Consider the following 18,874-nt stretch of genomic DNA (forward strand, 5'->3'; position numbering starts at 1 on the left):
GAACTAGCTTCTGGAAATAAACTTTTGCATCTTACAGATGCAAAATTACAAATTTGGCTGCAGTATATTTCAGACATGGAGTCTGAGACCAATTACTGCTTGACCTCTTAAGTATTATAACCAATTTTTCTCCTTTTTCTTCCCATCCCTTCCCCCACTGTCTTGATAATTTTTGCTTTTCTAGGATAAATGTTTTTGGAAATAACTTGTTCCCATCTGTGGAATACCCTGTCCCTGTGGGAACACCCCTTATTTCTCCATACATCAAATGGGACCACAGTCAGGACTGGGATGTTCCGAAAGCTGAAGACTTTCCAGCAGGTTCCAAAGGCTCTGCATCTGGTTCAGTCTACAATATCGGTGTGTTGCTGGTTTGCGGTTTATTATTTGGTTGTCACTTTCCTGCTTTACCTGTGTGTTTCCTTTTTGTAAAACTAAGAAAAGAATACTCAAAACATCATCCTGGAAGACATCCTCTGAAGCTTAAATGTTTGGTTTGGATTGAAAAAAACCTGTATCTGTTTCTGAAATGGGATGAGAGAAGATGAACAAACCAGGAACCTCTGTTGCTTTAGACTAAGAGTAATTTTAAGAGCTACATATTGTCAGGCAGGATAGTTGGGGAAACTAAAAAAACCCTCTGTATTGGAGTGTTTTTTTATTTTTATTCTGCTCTTTGTTCTTTGACAGATGTGAGTCCTGACTCTCCTGACCACTACTTGATTGGTCACTGTATTGATGGCAGAGTTTTGTACCCAGCAACTGGGTACCTAGTGCTGGCTTGGCGAACACTGGCACGGTCTCTTGGCATGGCCATGGAGGAAATGGCCGTTATGTTTGAAGATGTCACAATTCATCAGGCAACTATTATTCCCAAAAAGGGTGAGTGAGTGCTGGTATATGGAGGAGTATATGGATGGATGGAGTGGGAGGAAAGGAGCGCATGGGGAAAAGTGAGGAGGAGTGCAGGAGAGAGACTATAAAGAAGAATGCAGCATGACTGAGCAAAGAAATGTATTCAGTCAAGCAGTATACATTATGGTCATTTTTATTATGTGCTGTGGACAGTCAGTCTACAGATAGTGAATGAAAAAGTTCTGCTTGAGGATAGAAATAAATGACCTTGCTGTCTTCCTCAATGTTTCTTGCAGGATCAGCACAGCTGGAAGTAAGACTCATGCCTGCTTCCCACTTCTTTGAGGTGTCAGGAAATGGGAATCTGGCTGTGAGTGGTAAGTGAAGGAAGTGTAAGTGCATGTATATGGTCTTAGTTAAATCCCTTATTAATAAACACTGATAATGATTGTTACTCTTGTTACTGTGCCCTTCAGGGAAGATTTCCCTCCTAGAAAACACTGCTCAGAAGAATTTCTGTAACCAGCCAGATGGCTTTTGTACTCAAGTAGACAGGAGCTCAAAGCCTGGGCTCTTAAAAGAAGATATTTATCAAGAGCTGCATCTGCGTGGATATAATTATGGACCAACTTTCCAGGGTGTTCTAGAATGCAACAGTGAAGGTGAATTTCCTTTCAAAAGAAGCACAATGAGCCTGGATTTTGTAATGATGACTATTTGATCTTTTAATTCCAGTTGTATTAAGAGCTCACCTGACTGTGTCTTGTGAGATAATTATATATTGTGTGATAAGAGAGAAAAAGCAGGAATTCCAATACAGCATTGGGAAAGCTGTTCTCTCCAATGTAGAACTGTCTGCTGGAGTTTACAGGGGAAGCTGGGTACATACACCAAACTTGGCTTAAGAAGCAATGATATTCTAGCATCTGATAAATGATGAAATAGTGAGGCTTTCTCTTCCTCTTCTGCAGCAAGTAGAGGGAAAGTTCTGTGGAATGGGAACTGGGTGACCTTCCTTGACACTCTGCTGCATATGCTGATCTTACCTGAGAGTGGCCGCAGTCTGCGCTTACCCACGAGGATTCGCTCAGTCTCTATTGATCCAGTGCTGCATCGAGAGCAGGTGTGCCAATACCAGGACAATATAGAAGGTAATGTCTCTCATGCTTGAACTTTAGCTGGTTGCTTTGACTGCTTGGGTGAATGTGTGAATTCTGAAGTAGTTGGACGGACTTCAGGGGGGCCCTCTTAGTCTCCGAGCTATTCTGCAACTCTGTAACCTCTCTATGTAAGAGCCTGACATAGTGTTGTTCATCAGACCACCTTGAACAAAATTTTTTTTTGGTTTCAAACTTCCATTTATTTCCTGACTTTCAGCCTTTGAAGTTATTGTGGACCACTGCCTTGATAGCCTTAAAGCAGGAGGTGTTCAAATCAATGGTCTTCATGCTTCTGTGGCACCACGACGACAACAGGAACAGATACCTCCCACTCTGGAAAAATTCTGCTTTGTGCCCTACACTGAGAGTAGCTGTTTGTCTTCCAGTGCCCATCTTCATGCCTATCTGGAGTGCTGCAAAGGTAGAGTGGGATTGCTTTCTTGTCATACTAGGAGAATCTTCCAGCCTGAGAGAAGTGTCTGAGAGAAGCTGTTCATACTTCAGAATATCCAAGATACTAAGTGGTGGTCTCTGTAGAAGACTTCAGCAAGGGATCACTGTACGATTGCTAGAAGCTAAGAGCTAGTTCTGCCTAAGATCTCTAGAATGTGGGAAAGAGTAAAAAGTCATGAAGGAGGACATCTACCCTTCTATAACAGTCAGATGGCACCACACCCTTCTGCAAGCAGAGAGGTACAAATCGTCTTTAAGGAGAAATCCAACCTACTTGCTTTAGATACTGACAGGAGAGCTTACTAAAGTGAGTTTATGTCCTTGTTTTGTTTTTTCCTGTGAACTGCCAAGATAGGCAAGGTGACATCCTTGTTCCCATTTGACTGTGGGCACATATCCAAACAGGGAAAATGCTTTAGTGAGGCACACATCAAAACAATTGTTTGTAGAATTCTATTATTTTTTTGGAATTTTTGTAATTTTTTTTTTTTTTTGTAATCTGCAGACATTTTTGTAATCCAGTTCCTGATCATCAGTCATGATGAACTATTTCCCATCAGTTTGTAAAACAAAAAGGCATTTTAGTGTTTTTGTATCTGCAGAAACTTAAAATTTTCCTCCACGGCTCCCTAAATCAATCAGAAGTCTTCTGTTAGTTGCCCTCTATCAGTCAGTCTTACCACAGGTAACTGTGGGGGTTTAGTTTATTTTACTACAAAGCCTACTTGCTTGGGGCAGCTACTGCAAAATACATAATCATGTGGATGTACAGAGGCTACACTCTATCTGTGTGGCTGGGCTAATGATAGAGGATGCTGAAATACGTGATGCTGATCAGCTGGTGTGTTGAAGCAGGGCCTGGCGGCTCAGAAGATATCGGGATGTAATGGAAAGATAGTAACCCCCCCCTCCTCTTTAGTATGGTAATGACCCCTGCAATTAGCCAATAGCACCTAGCTGTGATGAAAGCAGATGGGAGTAACACAGTGGACCTAGGTTATAAAAGGTCAAATTCTCCAGCAATATACGCCATTTTGCCATCCATCACATTGATGCCTTGTGTGCAAAAGGACCGAGTGGCCTGGGTGTTGGTCACCGTGCTGTTCCTGAACCAGGGTGTCTGCCTTGCTTAAAAAGCAACACTGGTGTGGCAAACGAAGGCAAGGAGAAAAAGAATTCTTGGAAAATCTTGACTCTTGCTTTCATTTCCCCTTATATTCCATAGGTCTGATCCAGAACTTGCAGTCTAAGGTGGCAGTGCATGGGGTCAAATTAGTTATCCCTGGACTAGAAGCTGCAGTGGCTGCTACAGAGTCCTCACCAACACAGAAGGGCCTTCAGCATATCCTCGCTGAGATCTGCTGTCTGGAACTGAATGGAAACCTCCATTCTGAGCTGCAACAAGTTGTGATTCGAGAGAAAATGCACTTCCAAAATGACCCTCTTCTCAGTGGATTACTGGATTCTGCAGAGTTGAGGACTTGCCTGGATGTGGCATTGGAGAACATGATCAGTCATAGGATGAAGATAGTAGAGGTTAGTTGGAAGCCTGGGTTGGGACTAGCTAGTGTTTCTAGGCCTTTCACCTGATTACATACCGCTGTTGTTCTGGTTATAATTCTGGCTATCGTTCATGTTTTGATTTAGTTTCTCCTTTTCCTTTTCCTTCCCCTTCTTTTTCCCCACAGGCTAATGCAGGAAGTGGACAACTGTTCTCTCGTGTGAAAAATATTCTGAATGCTCAGCCCCTGTTGCAGGTGGACTACATTGCCACTGACTGCGTCCTGGAAAACCTTTCAGCTATTGAAACAGAGCTACAAGATGCTGGTGTTGTCTCTAGGCAGTGGGATCCAACTAGCCTTCCCTCTGGAAATCTGACTGATGCTGACCTGGTGGTATACAACTGTTCAACAAGTGTTTTAGTGAATACTGCTGAAATGCTCTCTAACTTGGCAGCTGCTGTGAAAGAAGGAGGGTTTGTTTTGCTACACACTCTTCTTAAGGGAGAAACTCTTGGAGAAATTGTCAGTTTCCTTACAAGCCCAGATCTGCAGCACAAACACAGTTTCCTAAGTGAGGTAAGCCTCCTGGAAGAACAGATACTTTCACCATGGATAGTCTGAGACTGATGCTTGCAGATGCCTTGATGGTGAATGTATAGTAGGTGTTGCTTGCATGCCTTTCCACTGAAGCCTTCTGCAGAAATACCTAATAAACATTTCTTCCGAAGAGAGGACTTGCAAATTACTACATACTAGGTTGAGACAGTGAACTGTAAGTTCAGTTGGGAAAGCCTTTCTTAGTGCGCTGAAAATTATTCCTTGTATGTATGTCTAATCCATATGAAAACACTGGCCAGGACAATTTCTTTATCGTTAAAATCATGTGCTGCATTGCTGGATGGAGTACAGCTTTATACCTGTAGGATTCTGAAATGCTTCAGTATCAGAATCTCTCTCTTACTTTTGATACGACTGCTTGGAGTGCAATTATACAAGCTAGCTATTTTTTTCTAATGTTAAAGCACGCCCAGAAGGAAGACTTTTCTCTTGTATTTTTCTTTTCTTCCTTTCCTCCTCCCTACATTATCTGATCCCATAATGAGATACAGTAAAATAAGCCCTGAGAAGTTGGACGAGGGAGAGGAGGGTGTCAGTGCTATGTCTTCAAACCAGTATATCATGCAGATAAATTAATGCCAAAGCTGACACAAGAGGAGAGTGAATGGCAAGGGTAAGGGTGGAAACTGGGGTATCATCTTCTCTTGGCAGCTGTTAGACCAAGCAGTAATGGGAAAAAGCACCTCTGCAGAACTTACTTATTTTTCTTGATTTGAGAGGATGTGGCCTCTCAGCTGTCTTCTTCTAGAATAAGAAGAGAGTAACACTTCAAAGAGTTTGGGTTTTGTTTGTAATTCTGGGGTGGGGTAGCTGGATTTTGAATTTTGCATTTACATGGATTCTAGCCCTTCACTTCCTGCAGACATTTTTCAAGGGTATTTGAGAAGATTAAATCCTTTGCATCTTTCCTGATGAACGGGGATAAAGAGAAGACACTGAGATGCTACTTGGCACCATTAACAAAAAACATAGCTCTGTAATTAGTATCAGTAGCCTGGTAGTAGCAAATCACTGGGAGAAGATACATGTCTGTTCAATGCACCTTTTCTGAAGGAAATTATACAAGCTAGGCAAGAGTGTGCAGGACTTCATATAGTTCTCAAAGTTTTCCAGATACAGACATTGTCCCTGGCCCTTGATATAAGGGATCACACTGTAAAAACCTTCTGCTTATCTGTGCCTGGTATATGAAAAGCAAATGGATGCTTTTCTGAGAGCCTGGAGTCATCTTTATTGCATTCAGAGAGTAGATCCTTAAGTGTTTCTGGATATGCCATACATGGGTTTTCATTTTTTTATTTTTCTGAAATATCATTTCAGTGTAACTTAGACATAGAGGCGCTTCTCCCCAACTCTGTGCAAAAAGGGCTTATGTGACGTAGGGTAGACCCATTCAAATACCCTATGGAATTTGATGGCATGGTCACTGCTCAGTGACATCTTAGTGTTCTAAGAAAAATTCCCTTACCAGGACTTTGAGATATTTGTACTCCCACTTTTGGAAGATCCCTTAGGGAAAAAAGAGTAGTCTAGATGTGGATAAAACACTGTTATGTTAATCAGACTTGTATTTGTACTGAGACAGTACAGAGTAAGCTTTCAAGAAAAAGACTGAAAATTTGACTTTTGACTTTGCTGTTAATTTGTTGCTTTGCCTGATTTGACAGGCACAGTGGGAAGACTTATTCAGCAAAGCTTCATTGAATCTTGTTGCCATGAAGAAGTCATTCTTTGGCTCAGTTATTTTCCTGTGTCGTCGACAAGCCTCTGTCAAAACACCCGTTTTTCTGCCAGTAGATGAGGCGAACTATAAGTGGGTTGAATCCTTAAAGGTGAGAATTCCTGTGTCCTAGGTATCTGAATTTCCAAATCATTATTCTTTCTAAGTGAGATATTTAGGAGTGTTAAAAGAAGAATATATGTGTGTGTTCAGCTACTTTTAATAAAATAGAAGTTACTAATCTCTGCCAAGGGATATGTGGGCTATTTTCTTCATGGTTCCTAGTAAAACATTTTGGGGTGTGTCTTGTAGGAGGTCTTGGCTGACCCGTCAGAGAAACCTGTGTGGTTGACTGCCACCAGTTGTGCGAACTCAGGAATTTTGGGAATGGTGAACTGCCTTCGCCTTGAAGCAGAAGGCCACCGAATCAGGTATGTAAGCATGCCCTTGCGTCACATTTGGGAGATGAGATATTTGTGTTAGCTGCTTCTCAGGCCTATAGCAAAACAAACAAAATGACAACTCTTGTCTTCAGGTGTGTGTTCATTTCCAACTTGAACCCTTCATCTGCTGTCCCACCCACAAGTCTTTCTTCCCTGGAGATGCAGAAGATTGTTCAGAAGGACCTGGTGATGAATGTGTATCGTGATGGCAAGTGGGGCTCCTTCAGGCATCTCCCATTGCAGCAAGGTACAGCCTTTGAGGGCTAAGGATCGCTTGCAAATCCTTGAATCTGAATGAATTTTTTAATAGAAAATGAGTAGTTATTGTTCCCACAGTTACCCTTTATTATTATTTTTAATGAAGAGTTTTGAATTCTTCTGCTCCAGCTCAAAGTGAACAGCACACTGTGGTGCCAGGCGGAAGGATAGTCTATTTTAGGCCATCCGTAGTATTGCAAAGCAAGAAAGGGCTCTCTGGATAAGCAAATGGAGGAGGTGGTGGAAATTGCACAAGGAATTTATTCATTTTGGAAAGCACAAACCTCTGTTAATGTGTGTAAATTTTTACTGTTCCTTCTTCTGCAGCACAACCTCAGGAGCTGACAGAATATGCCTATGTAAATGTGCTAACTCGTGGAGATCTCTCATCTCTTCGCTGGATTGTCTCCCCACTTCGACACTTCCACACAACTAATCCCAATGTTTTACTCTGCAAAGTCTATTATGCGTCTCTCAACTTCCGGGACATTATGCTGGCTACGGGGAAGCTTTCTCCAGATGCTATCCCTGGTGAGTTAAAGTTACACTAGAAGGAAATGTATTTATGTATTGGTGTTCTAGAATTAATCTCTTGATTGTTAGTTTTGCACTGGCAAGATTGCATGTCAGTATGCCAGAAAGCACGCTTTTGAGAAGGAAGTACAGCCTTGCTGCAGGGCTGTACACCAGAAGTTCCCAAGTTCTACTTCCAGTTACAGTTCCATTTTTTTTTTATATTGCACAATTAACAAACTCTGCTCTGAGAAATGTTGCTTTGCCACATTGCATAGATACCAAGTGTGGGGTAAAACAAGTTGATGGAGGTTCCAGAGATGGGCATGGTAAATACCAAGGTGAGAATGTTGAAGTTTCATGCTGCCATGTGGTTGGACATGCTTGGATTTCAGGGAAGAAAAATGCACAATGAAGTAATTGCCTGTTTACAAAATGGAGGTGGTATTACCTTGCTTCATAGTGAGTTAACAATTAATGTAATGTCTATGAAATTATTTTAAAATATTTATTTAAAAGAGAGGGGATGGAATATGTAAAAACTTAGTAATTTGAGTAAGACTGGGCTCCTGTTCATGACTGAACCACCTGGCATAATGGAAGGTGCCCCTGCCCATGGCCAAAGGTTGGAAGTAAATGATCTTTAAGGTCCCTTCCAACACAAAGCATTCTATGATTCTATGATTGACATTAGTGTCTGCCTAAAATGTGACTTAGCAAAAATTCATACTTCACAGTATATTTTTGCAGTGATCATCCTTTCTAGTTTATGTATCATTCTTTTTCTGAGGGACAGAATTGCCTCTGAAACAAGATGTTTTTATGAAATTACTCAGATAAAACTGAAAACTAAAGCAATATCATCAAGAATAAATACTTTAGATTTAATGAGACCAAGTCCTTTTCCGCTGCTCTTGGAGTGAGACATTAACTATGGCAACTTATGAACTGTGCACAGAATAGACAAATGCCAGCGCTCTTCCTGTCTGGAGTTTAGACATTCAGGGACTGCTGCTATGGTAAAGAAATTTTAGAAGAGAATTTTTTTGTAAAAGGTAGTAATGTTCTTTCAGGTAACTGGGCTTTGCAGCAATGCATGCTGGGCATGGAGTTCTCAGGACGGGACCTGGCTGGAAGAAGAGTGATGGGATTGCTGCCAGCAAAGGGACTGGCCACAGTGGTAGACTGTGAGAAGAAGTTTCTGTGGGAGGTGCCTGAAAACTGGTAGGTCAACTTTTGTTTTCTGGTTAAGATTTGCCTTCCTGCCTGGGGCTGGTGACAGACGTGATCAAACCTAAGTGCTGCACAATAGGTAGCGTCCCCTCTGGGAAGTGTTAACAGCGCTATAGTGTCCCAGGCAACTGTAAGATTTTGGATTAGATTCACTGCAGGAGTTCAGCACTAATTTTTGTACAGTGGCTTGCACAAGGTTCTCATCTTTTTTTGGGCTCTTAGCTTCACCCGTTTCAGTATACACTGGGATATCAGTGTTGGCTATGTTACTGGTTAGTTACTGAAGTATTTTTGCAGAATGATGAAACTTGGCCGTGCTTGGCAGCTGTGGTAGTTTGCTGTATGATCGGCAACCACTTACACTTTCTTATCTGTCTCAGTGACAGAACCTTTCTGTTGCAGAAAGGCATGTTTTGTCAGGAGAATCTAGTAGTCTTTCCCAAGGCTAAAGATAGCTCTTCCACTTTGCTCCTTAGGACTCTGGAAGAAGCAGCTTCAGTGCCTGTGGTTTATGCCACTGCTTATTATGCTTTGGTGGTTCGAGGTGGTATGAAGAAGGGTGAGAGTATCCTTATTCACTCTGGCTCAGGAGGTGTGGGCCAAGCAGCCATTGCCATTGCCCTGAGCATGGGCTGCCGTGTCTTTGCTACTGTAGGTGAGTACTGAGGGCCCAAAGTCATGGGGAGAAATAGGTTATAAATAATAAATAGAGGAAGCATGTGTGTGTATGCATATGTAAGCATCTATACCTATTTAGGTATATACTTATTTCCTCCCCCCAAAATGATCTGCTGTAGCTTTGATCTAGTTTCCAGGATGGGAACAGTTACACTGTAAATACAGCTACTACTCTGTGCTTGAAAATTCCACACCACAATTAAATTTATCTGTCTTTGTACACTGTATAATCAAAAGTGTGGAAGAAAAACATCGCTTCCTCATTTTAAATTTAGTAATATGAATCCAATGCCTGTCCACTGAAAGGCTCTGATCTGTTTCTGGTCCTTGTTCTATCTCATAAATGAGCAGTAGCAACCAGACAGCCTTTGTCTTAAAGTCTGACATCTTGAGAGACTGAAAGCTTGGAGATGGCTTCTCATACTTAACAGTACTTGGGGGAAAGATGTGCAGCAGAAAATGGGCTGTTTCATCATAAAAATGAAATTAGTGACCTCTTTCAACCTGTCTCCTACTTCCAGGTTCCACTGAGAAACGTAAGTATCTCCAAGCAAGATTCCCAGAGCTAGATGCTAATAGCTTTTCCAGCTCCAGAGATACTACCTTTGAGCAACATATCCTTCGAATTACCAACGGAAAAGGTGAAGTTCAAGAATCATTTTTCCTTTTTTTTTAGTCAGCAAAGCCACATTATGCAGCTGTGCATTCTAAAGACAGTGAGTCGCCAGAAGACAGGGTTAGGCTCTCTGCAGAGTTAAGAAGGTGCCTCTCCTTTCATTGCAGGTGTCAACCTCGTGTTAAATTCCTTGGCAGAAGAGAAGCTCCAAGCCAGTTTGCGTTGTCTTGCTCGACATGGGCGTTTCTTGGAAATAGGCAAATTTGATCTGTCTAACAACAGTCGTCTTGGTAAGATAGGGCATTGAGAAACACCTCTCATTTGGTTTTAGCTGCTGCCTAGCACCCCCAGGTCCTTTTCTGCAGGACAGCTCTCCAGCCTCCCCACAATTTATACTTGTGTCTGGTTTACTTGGTCTCAAGTGCACAATTGGCATTTGTTAAATTTTATATCACTGATTATTGCTCAGTGTTCCAGTCTATCCAGACCCCTCTGCAAGGCCTCTTGTCTCTCAAGGCAGTTAACAGCATCTACCAGTTCTGAAGGCACAGGGCAAGATAACCCTAATTTCTCTTGGATGGGAAAAAAATTTTGTATATTGTAAGGTGATGTTAGTGAAAAATTACAGCAATGTTCTCCTGTTATAGAATGATGGCACATAGCGCAACAGCCCGCTTCCTTATTCTAATTAAATTTCAAAAGATCCTATCATGTTGGAAAACCTTGCTATGAGGAAGAGTCTCCTGTGGAGAGAGACGTGATGGATGTAGGATTCTAGTTCCCCCGTGACTCTAACTCAGGTGTCACTAGACCGAAAAAATGTCCTTTTAAATACCAGACTGACCATGATGTAGCCTGTCCTCTCAACACACAATTTTTTGGAGTAGAGTTTCTGTGAAACTGGTCTGCTTGTAAGAGAACAACATAACGTTATGTATTGGAGGCCATATGCAAGAATGAGTTTGGAAAATGTAGAATTCAAGCATCTGACTGCTTTATTCCTGTGACCTGCCCAGAAATGTTTCTGAAGCAGATGATAGGCTCCATTTTGAAAAGTCAGCAGCGTCAGGTCATAACCTAGTTGCTTTTTTTAGGAATGTCTCTCTTCCTCAAGAATGTGGCATTTCATGGGATCCTGCTAGATTCAATATTCGATGAGGGAAACCAAGAGTGGGAAGTAGTATCAGAGTTATTGAAGAAAGGCATAAGAGATGGTGTAGTAAAGCCCCTGAAGAGTACAGTCTTCAACAAAGAAGAGGTCGAAGCTGCCTTCAGATTCATGGCACAAGGAAAACATATTGGCAAAGTTATGATCAAGGTAATGAGACAATGATTTTGATTCTGTAATGCATCTGGCCATCCTCTGGTGACTATTGGTTATTTTGATCCATTTTGAGTTGAAGTTCTATGAGTAGGGCAGCACAGGGTCAATTTTTATGGCTGACACTGTCACAATTGTAACTGTCAAGTCTGGCACTGGTTCTACAAGTTTCATTCCCATTGACTGGAGGAGTATAGCATGGAAAGATAAGAGATGCATTATGTGTCTGATTATCTGATTATAACTACCTTTTTCTTTTGTGTGTGTGTGTGTTTGTTGTTACTGGTTTTTGGTTGGTTGGTGTGGTTTTTTTTGTGGGGGAAGGTCCAAGAAGAGGAAAAGGAGTATCCTTTAAGAAAGTCTGAACCAGTTAAAATCTCCGCAATCTCCCGAACCTCCTGCCCACCTACCAAGTCCTACATCATCACCGGGGGCCTAGGAGGATTTGGGCTGGAGTTGGCACAGTGGCTAGTTGAGAGAGGAGCACAGAAAATTATACTGACATCTCGTTCTGGCATACGAACTGGTAAGCAAAAATTGCAAGGGAACAGGGAACATGACTGCATTTCAACAGACATCAGTTCGTAGTTTTCTCCTTAAGGGTCCTGTTGATGACTAACAATGTCTTGATCTCTTTCCTTTCCCTTCCTGTATTATGTCACTTCAAGCAGTTGTCTCCTTTATTGTAAAGGAGAAACTATCTTTTAGCTTGACCCTTTCTTCCAACTAATACTTTCCTGCTTTTATGCTTCCTAATTCTATCAACCCATTTCCTCTCTTATACAGGGTTTTTTTCTGTAGCCTTTCTTTTACCTTTATGCCCTCTGCGAAGTCTAGCTAACTCACTGACTTGTCCACTGGCTGTAGCATGTTGGATCACATGCCACAAGGAAAGGCCTAAAAACTCCTTGTTAGATACTTTGCCCCTCAAGTTACATGTGTGGATGCTCACTCTTGCTCCTTAGATAGCTCATCTGTAAAAATGGACCTTACTATCTGATAGCATCCATGAACATTTTTACTCATATTTAAGGCATTAGTTTGATTATAATGGCAGCATTAAGATTTTTATCACTGATAGTCTTCATTTCTTCATACAAATTCAGTCATAACACAACTTCTCTCTGTCTCAACATGTTTTTTATTTCTTTTGGCAAGTTCACAATCACACCACTTGTGTGTAAAAACATAGGTCAAATACTATTTCTCAAGTTCTGGCTGTGCAACTATCATCTGTTGCTTTGCTCTACTCTAGCCAATTTTCCCAATCTCAGTACCCAAATTTTTGTTCATTTCACCCTTCCTGCCTGCCTGCCTGCCTCCCTCCCTCCCGTTCTCCACTTCATCTATTTAGAATTTCTGAAATTCAAATGATTTCTAGCTACTGTTCAAATTTTGTCCAATTTTTATCTTGTAGCTGAATCAAGAATTATTTAGCTATTCAGTCCCTATCTAGTCAGAAAAGCATAAAAGAACGGCTTCACCAAAGCCTTATGGTTGGAATGCTTCATCCCAGGCACTGTCCACCTTTATTTTTTTTAGGCTACCAGGCTAAACGTGTTAGAGAGTGGAAGGCACTGGGAATCAAAGTGTTGGTATCTACCAGTGATATTGGAACACTAGAAGGAACACAGCTATTGATAGAAGAAGCTCTGCAGCTTGGACCAGTTGGAGGCATCTTTAATTTGGCTGTGGTAAGTGCCAAAAATGCTCAGAACTTTTAAGAGGCAACATCCATTCACGTGACTTTTTTGCTAAAAGCAGTCATACAATTCATACAATTTTAGCTAAGTTCTCTGTATTTCAAAGGACTCTATGCTTTGGTCTTACCTGCTGACTAAAGGCTTATGGGTCTGTTCCCTTGACCTAAGAAGCAACAGTATTTGGCCACCGAGTTGAGTTCTGTGGGAAGTCTGTTGCCCTAGACTCCTGTGGACAAGAAAAATCCCATGTAGAACTTGGCAGAATTTCTAGTGTCAATACAGAAAAAATGTTGAAAAAAGCAGACTTGGCAAAAGCCATTTTGTCATATTTTGGGATATTCAGGATATGTCTGTACTGTGAAGTTACAAAAATACATTGTGTAGCAATATCCTCTCATATCTCAAGCCACGTGGCATATTTAAACAGAGAAACTGAAGATACTGAAATGACATTTTCTTTTTTAATTCCTCTCCCCAATCCCCACCATAGGTCCTTAGAGATGGCATGATTGAAAATCAGACCCCAGAATTATTCGGGGAGGTCAACAAGCCAAAGTATTCAGGCACTCTTCATTTGGATTGGTAAGTGTCTGTAGCAGGGACAAATAAGAAATGCTTTTAAAGTCATGGAACTTCTCAAACTTAGTTGTTTTAGTCTTGCACTAGCCTTCAACAGTAATACAGTTAGCAGGTTTTTCTGATGGGGCTTCTCTCTCCTTCTCTTGCTCTGCTTCAAGGGTAACTCGTAAGAAGTGTCCAGACCTGGACTATTTTGTTGTGTTCTCCTCTGTAAGCTGTGGAAGAGGAAATGCTGGGCAAAGTAATTATGGCTTTGCCAATTCTACTATGGAGCGTATCTGTGAGCAGCGATGTCATGATGGACTCCCAGGTAAGATGACTTTACTCATTGCACAGTATAAACTATCTTGCAAATATCCAGGTGAGGACCAGCTCGCCAGAAACCTGTGCACTTATCTGGAGTGATAGTTGAAGGCTGTTTCCCACTCCTAGATGTTACCCTGAGTCATTCATGTGTGCATGAATACTGACTGTTTAACAGTACCGAGGAAATGCAGGCCTTAGCATAGCTCATTATTAAGTCCCTCTTTTATTAACTCACTCCTGTTGCTGCCATGTGCTTTAGTTAGCTGCTTAGTGTGTTCTAATTTCTTCTCCAGGCCTGGCAATCCAGTGGGGAGCCATTGGTGATGTGGGTATCTTGATGAAGACAATGGGAAATAAAGACATTGTCGTGGGAGGAACGATTCCGCAACAAATGAGCTCATGCCTGGAGGTGCTTGATGTCTTCCTGAACCAACCTCATCCTGTCATGTCTAGTTTTGTCCTAGCAGAGAAGGTCTCAGTGAAAGCTGAAGGAGGTAGCCAGCGGGATCTTGTAGAAGCTGTTGCTCACATCCTGGGTAAGTGCTGTCACTCAAGCACTACTGGACAGAGCCCACTCTCTCATTACTTTTGGAAAGCAGTGGTGCTGCTGTAGGTGCTCTGTTCAGCGTCTCTTCCTGATCTCCTGCGGTGTGGCAATGTTGCTTTTGTGAGACTGTTTGCTTTTTTTTTTTCCCTTTACACTGCTTCTTCTCTCAAATAATGACTGTTTCTTGTATGGGGTTTTCTCTGTTACCGTGTTTACATAGATATGCATATATACTCCAGTGCTCGGGGTTTTATTTAGAGTGAACTGGTACACTTTCTCCAAGTGGAGAATCAACAAGAACAGTTCCCAAGAGCAAAATTCTGGGACAGCACATGAGACAGCAAATACATAACTAACTTTCTGAGTACTATTCCAGCTTTCAAACATTCCTCTTATGTCCCCATGCCACAAAAAGTAGCTTTTCTCTACTTACTGCTTAACTGGTAGTGTATTCACCTACCAGCTCTGTCTGTCATCCCATGTGAACATCTAATAACCATAATTAATTATGCATTACAAGTACCATGTCCTTCTGTCTGTCTTGATTCTCCTTCTTACCATTGTGTCTCTTATTTTTGTGTTGGTAGTGAATAATTGCTGTCAACTCTATCTACTACTATCCACTTCAGTTATCTGTTTTGCAGGCAGAAATGTCTATTGAGCCTTTGTTTTCTACCAGAAAAGGTACTGATAAATGAAAGGCAGTCTCCTGAGTGTTACTTAAGGAGTTGTGTGCAGATCTTGCAAGATAAATCTTCCAAAAAGACAGCAAATCTGATCTCTCAGAGCAGATGTGGCTTTTAGAAGCGATCAGAAAGGGTTTGGGAAACCACATCAGCTATAGGGTTAGTCTGGAAGAACAGAGTATGAAAGCAACAAAGGGAGGAGCTAGTAATGAAGCCTAACAGGGGGAAAGCCCTAACATGAGGGAGCACAAGGTGGAGGAGGAGACAAAGAGCTGTAGATGCAGGTGTTATTGTGAGAGGCCTTTTACAGGTAAGGAAAGGGTAAGAGTTTGAACAGTGTGAAAATTGAAGAGGAAAAGACAAATGAAGCCTAAATGTATCACCTCTTCTTCCAGTGCCGTAGGCATCAAGTATTGCAGTCAACCATCACAGATACGGATAACTTTGATCTCGTTGTAGCTGAGGATTAGTTGCATTAGGTCTAGGACTGCAGTTTCAATTGGAGCCTCCAGTGTGTGGAATCTGTCTAGCTGACTGACTGTTCTGTATTTGGTCTAGAGCTGATGTGAAAATATTCACAGCTATATAGCTGGGATTGATGTATCCCCTGTCATAAATCTGTACACATTTAATACGTACTCTTAAATACTAGATCCCATATGACAAAGGTGGGGGTTGTAGAAGAAGTGATTTATGAAAGTATTAGATGATCCTGGAAGGTAAACTGCAGCTCTGAGATTTTAGGAGAAAGAAGAAAGTGAAGAAGGCTGCTAGAGAGAGGCCCAGAGCTGAAAAGGAATTGGCCTTTTGCTAGTATGCTCTTTTGTTCTCAGGGGTCCGTGATGTGAGTAGTCTGAATGCTGAGAGTTCCTTGGCTGACTTGGGCTTGGATTCCTTGATGGGTGTGGAGGTGCGCCAGACGCTGGAGCGAGACTATGACATCGTTATGACCATGAGAGAAATTCGACTCCTTACGATCAACAAACTGCGTGAACTTTCTTCCAAGTCCAGGACAGCAGAGGGTAAAGTGTCTGGATTAGGGCTGCTACCAGTTACCTGAGTCCAAATAATTAAGCTCCCAATCTGTTGATTTCATCTCTAGTGACATAAACCTCTGCCAGATCATGAAATAAAGTTATAATTGAATAGCTTTTAAGTGACAGACATGTCACAGAAGTGTATTGACTACTGGGAGCAGGGTGTATGAGCAAGGCAAGTGCTTGTGCTTGGCTAGCAGCTGCATGCATGAGTACTGTTATGCAGCTGTGTGTGGGATTCAATTTGAGACCTTTTACTTGTCTGGGGAATAAACAATGTAATGCCATACTATAGGAAACTAAAAGTATCTGCAGTTGCTGCAAAGCAACTGACAGTAGGAAAAACCCTGTGTCTATGACCTGATGATGTACTGAGGCAACAGGCTAATCTAGGGCAGCCCTGAGGTTGTCCTTTAGAACTATGGCTATATCACCAAGACTGACCCTGAAGCTAATTGGGTTTGTCTGGTGTGCTTTCCTTCAAAGAGCTGAAGTCATCCCCACTGATGAAGACAGGCCCAGGCGAACCTCCAAAACTAGATTTGAACAACTTACTGGTGAACCCAGAAGGGCCAACAATCACTCGTCTCAATGAAGTTCAGAGCATGGAGCGCCCTCTTTTCCTTGTTCACCCCATTGAAGGATCCATTGCAGTTTTCTACACTCTGGCCTCCAGACTTCACATGCCCTGCTATGGTCTCCAGTGCACAAAAGGTATCTCAGTTCTTCAGCATCTCGAGTTTGCAAACATAACATTCTGAACTATGGTTGCTTTTAGAGAAGGCTTTTTTTTTAGACTACTAAATTTGGAGGAACAAGTGTCAGGCCTATTAGTCTGCAGAGGGTCATGTCAAATATCCCCAGTATCGAGAAGATGAAATTGGAGAGTGTATGTATGCAAAAGTCAAAGCATCCTGTTCAACCTGTCCTTGAAAAGCAGGAATATAACTATTACTTGTCCTGAATGCAAGTTGTTAACCATAATTTAGTAATTTACCTGCAAGGTAACCTGAATGTTTCCAACAGGATTGTTTCTGAGTGCATGAGAACATATTTGTCTCTGCCAATGTCTTTTCACCAGTCTTTCTAACTCACTTCCTTGTTTCTAGCCGCTCCTTTGGACAGCATCCAAAGCCTGGCAGCCTATTACATTGACTGCATGAAGCAGATACAGCCTGAAGGACCTTACCGCATTGCTGGATACTCTTTTGGCGCCTGTGTAGCCTTTGAAATGTGTTCCCAGCTGCAAGCGCAACAAAATGCTTCCCATGCACTCAACAGTTTATTCCTTTTTGATGGGTCTCATTCCTTTGTGGCAGCATATACCCAGGTAAGGGGCACAAAGAGAATCTTTTTTTCTGGGGACCATCATCAGGGCTCCTTTTTCTCAATACTTACTGTTCTAGATACGAGCAATCTGAAAAGCAGACAGACTTTAATTCACAGGTATTTTGGAAGACAGCTGTAGACATTGGATACTTAAGAGATGACAGAAGGGTAAAAGCACATGAGAGGTGGTCCTTAAATGGCGAGAGTTCAGGCAGAAACGTTGCTCTTGCTATGATAAATCATAATATTAGTATGTCTTCTGGAAGATCCTGGTGCGTGCAAGTCAAGATCCTCTTGTGGTGGTGCGAGGAAACCTTGCTTAAGGCTTCCCTTTCATTTTCATTATACATTAGAGAATACTAGGCTCTTGGCAATTGCCACCTGTGGATTTGCTTTCTAATCCATCCTGAAGGGATTTCCCCCCTTCCTTTTTTTTCCAGTTCACACCTTTGGTTCTGTAATTGTTTTTATCTGACTTTTAATATCAGGCACATCCCTCTCACGTTCACACTGTATTCTCTCTTCCAGAGCTACAGGGCCAAACTGACCCAAGGAAATGAGGCTGCACTGGAGACTGAAGCATTGTGTGCCTTCGTTCAGCAATTTACAGGCACTGAATACAATAAGGTAATGTTTCTTATTTTCAAGATCTATATATCTTGACATTGCACAAGAGGCTGTGTATGTTTTTTTGTTAAATGGAGATGGATTCTCAGCTGTTGAGACTAATGTGGAAAAAAATATTAATATTTCCAGCTGCTGGAGGTTCTTCTGCCCCTGAAGGATCTGGAGGCTCGTGTGAATGCTGCTGTAGATCTCATAACTGAGATTCATACGAACATCAATCGTGAAGCACTCAGCTTTGCTGCTACTTCATTTTACCATAAGCTGAAGGCTGCTGACAAGTATATACCAGACTCCAAGTATCATGGGAACGTGACACTGATGCGGGCGAAGTCTCACAATGAATACGAGGAAGGTCTGGGTAGAGACTATAAACTCTCAGAGGTCAGTCTCAGGCCCACTGGTGTCTGTTGGGCTTCTTTTGATATTTGGGGAAGCCAAAGTATGGGAAATCATCCTTACTGAGAAAAAAAGGACAAGACCAACCTTAAAGAAATTATTGCTCTGTAGTTGTTGTGCTCTAACAAGAATAGAAGTCTCCAAAAGCAAATGAGTTGATTGGTTCCAAGCATTTCCTGTAGGTAGTGAGGACTAGTAAGTTTTGCCTGTATATAGGATTTTTTTCTAGGTAGATAGGTGTTTTCTGTAGCTGATTCTTGCTGCTCTCTAGAAGGACTTTGGATAATAACTATG

General features: G+C 41.8%; 1 protein-coding gene across 1 annotated transcript in view; it reads left to right on the plus strand.

Moving 5' to 3' along the window:
- The window catches only part of FASN (fatty acid synthase), a 41,695-nt gene that overhangs the window by 20,250 nt on the left and 2,571 nt on the right, over positions 1-18,874 (plus strand). Inside the window, exons 16-42 of the mRNA XM_005530620.3 lie at positions 185-360; positions 691-882; positions 1,152-1,232; positions 1,332-1,517; positions 1,827-2,006; positions 2,233-2,436; positions 3,694-4,004; positions 4,157-4,546; positions 6,256-6,420; positions 6,621-6,739; positions 6,844-6,998; positions 7,337-7,540; positions 8,596-8,746; positions 9,232-9,410; positions 9,955-10,074; positions 10,217-10,339; positions 11,144-11,367; positions 11,695-11,896; positions 12,913-13,064; positions 13,564-13,655; positions 13,811-13,962; positions 14,252-14,494; positions 16,025-16,213; positions 16,715-16,942; positions 17,338-17,558; positions 18,086-18,184; positions 18,314-18,565. Of these exons, the coding sequence (XP_005530677.1) occupies positions 185-360; positions 691-882; positions 1,152-1,232; positions 1,332-1,517; positions 1,827-2,006; positions 2,233-2,436; positions 3,694-4,004; positions 4,157-4,546; positions 6,256-6,420; positions 6,621-6,739; positions 6,844-6,998; positions 7,337-7,540; positions 8,596-8,746; positions 9,232-9,410; positions 9,955-10,074; positions 10,217-10,339; positions 11,144-11,367; positions 11,695-11,896; positions 12,913-13,064; positions 13,564-13,655; positions 13,811-13,962; positions 14,252-14,494; positions 16,025-16,213; positions 16,715-16,942; positions 17,338-17,558; positions 18,086-18,184; positions 18,314-18,565 (4,990 nt within the window). The remainder of the gene's footprint in view (positions 1-184; positions 361-690; positions 883-1,151; positions 1,233-1,331; positions 1,518-1,826; positions 2,007-2,232; positions 2,437-3,693; positions 4,005-4,156; positions 4,547-6,255; positions 6,421-6,620; positions 6,740-6,843; positions 6,999-7,336; positions 7,541-8,595; positions 8,747-9,231; positions 9,411-9,954; positions 10,075-10,216; positions 10,340-11,143; positions 11,368-11,694; positions 11,897-12,912; positions 13,065-13,563; positions 13,656-13,810; positions 13,963-14,251; positions 14,495-16,024; positions 16,214-16,714; positions 16,943-17,337; positions 17,559-18,085; positions 18,185-18,313; positions 18,566-18,874) is intronic.

The sequence above is a fragment of the Pseudopodoces humilis genome, chromosome 21, assembly GCF_049639895.1.
Source record: "Pseudopodoces humilis isolate 2021_Gansu_Grassland_sample_001 chromosome 21, ASM4963989v1, whole genome shotgun sequence".
Lineage (NCBI taxonomy): Eukaryota > Metazoa > Chordata > Aves > Passeriformes > Paridae > Pseudopodoces > Pseudopodoces humilis.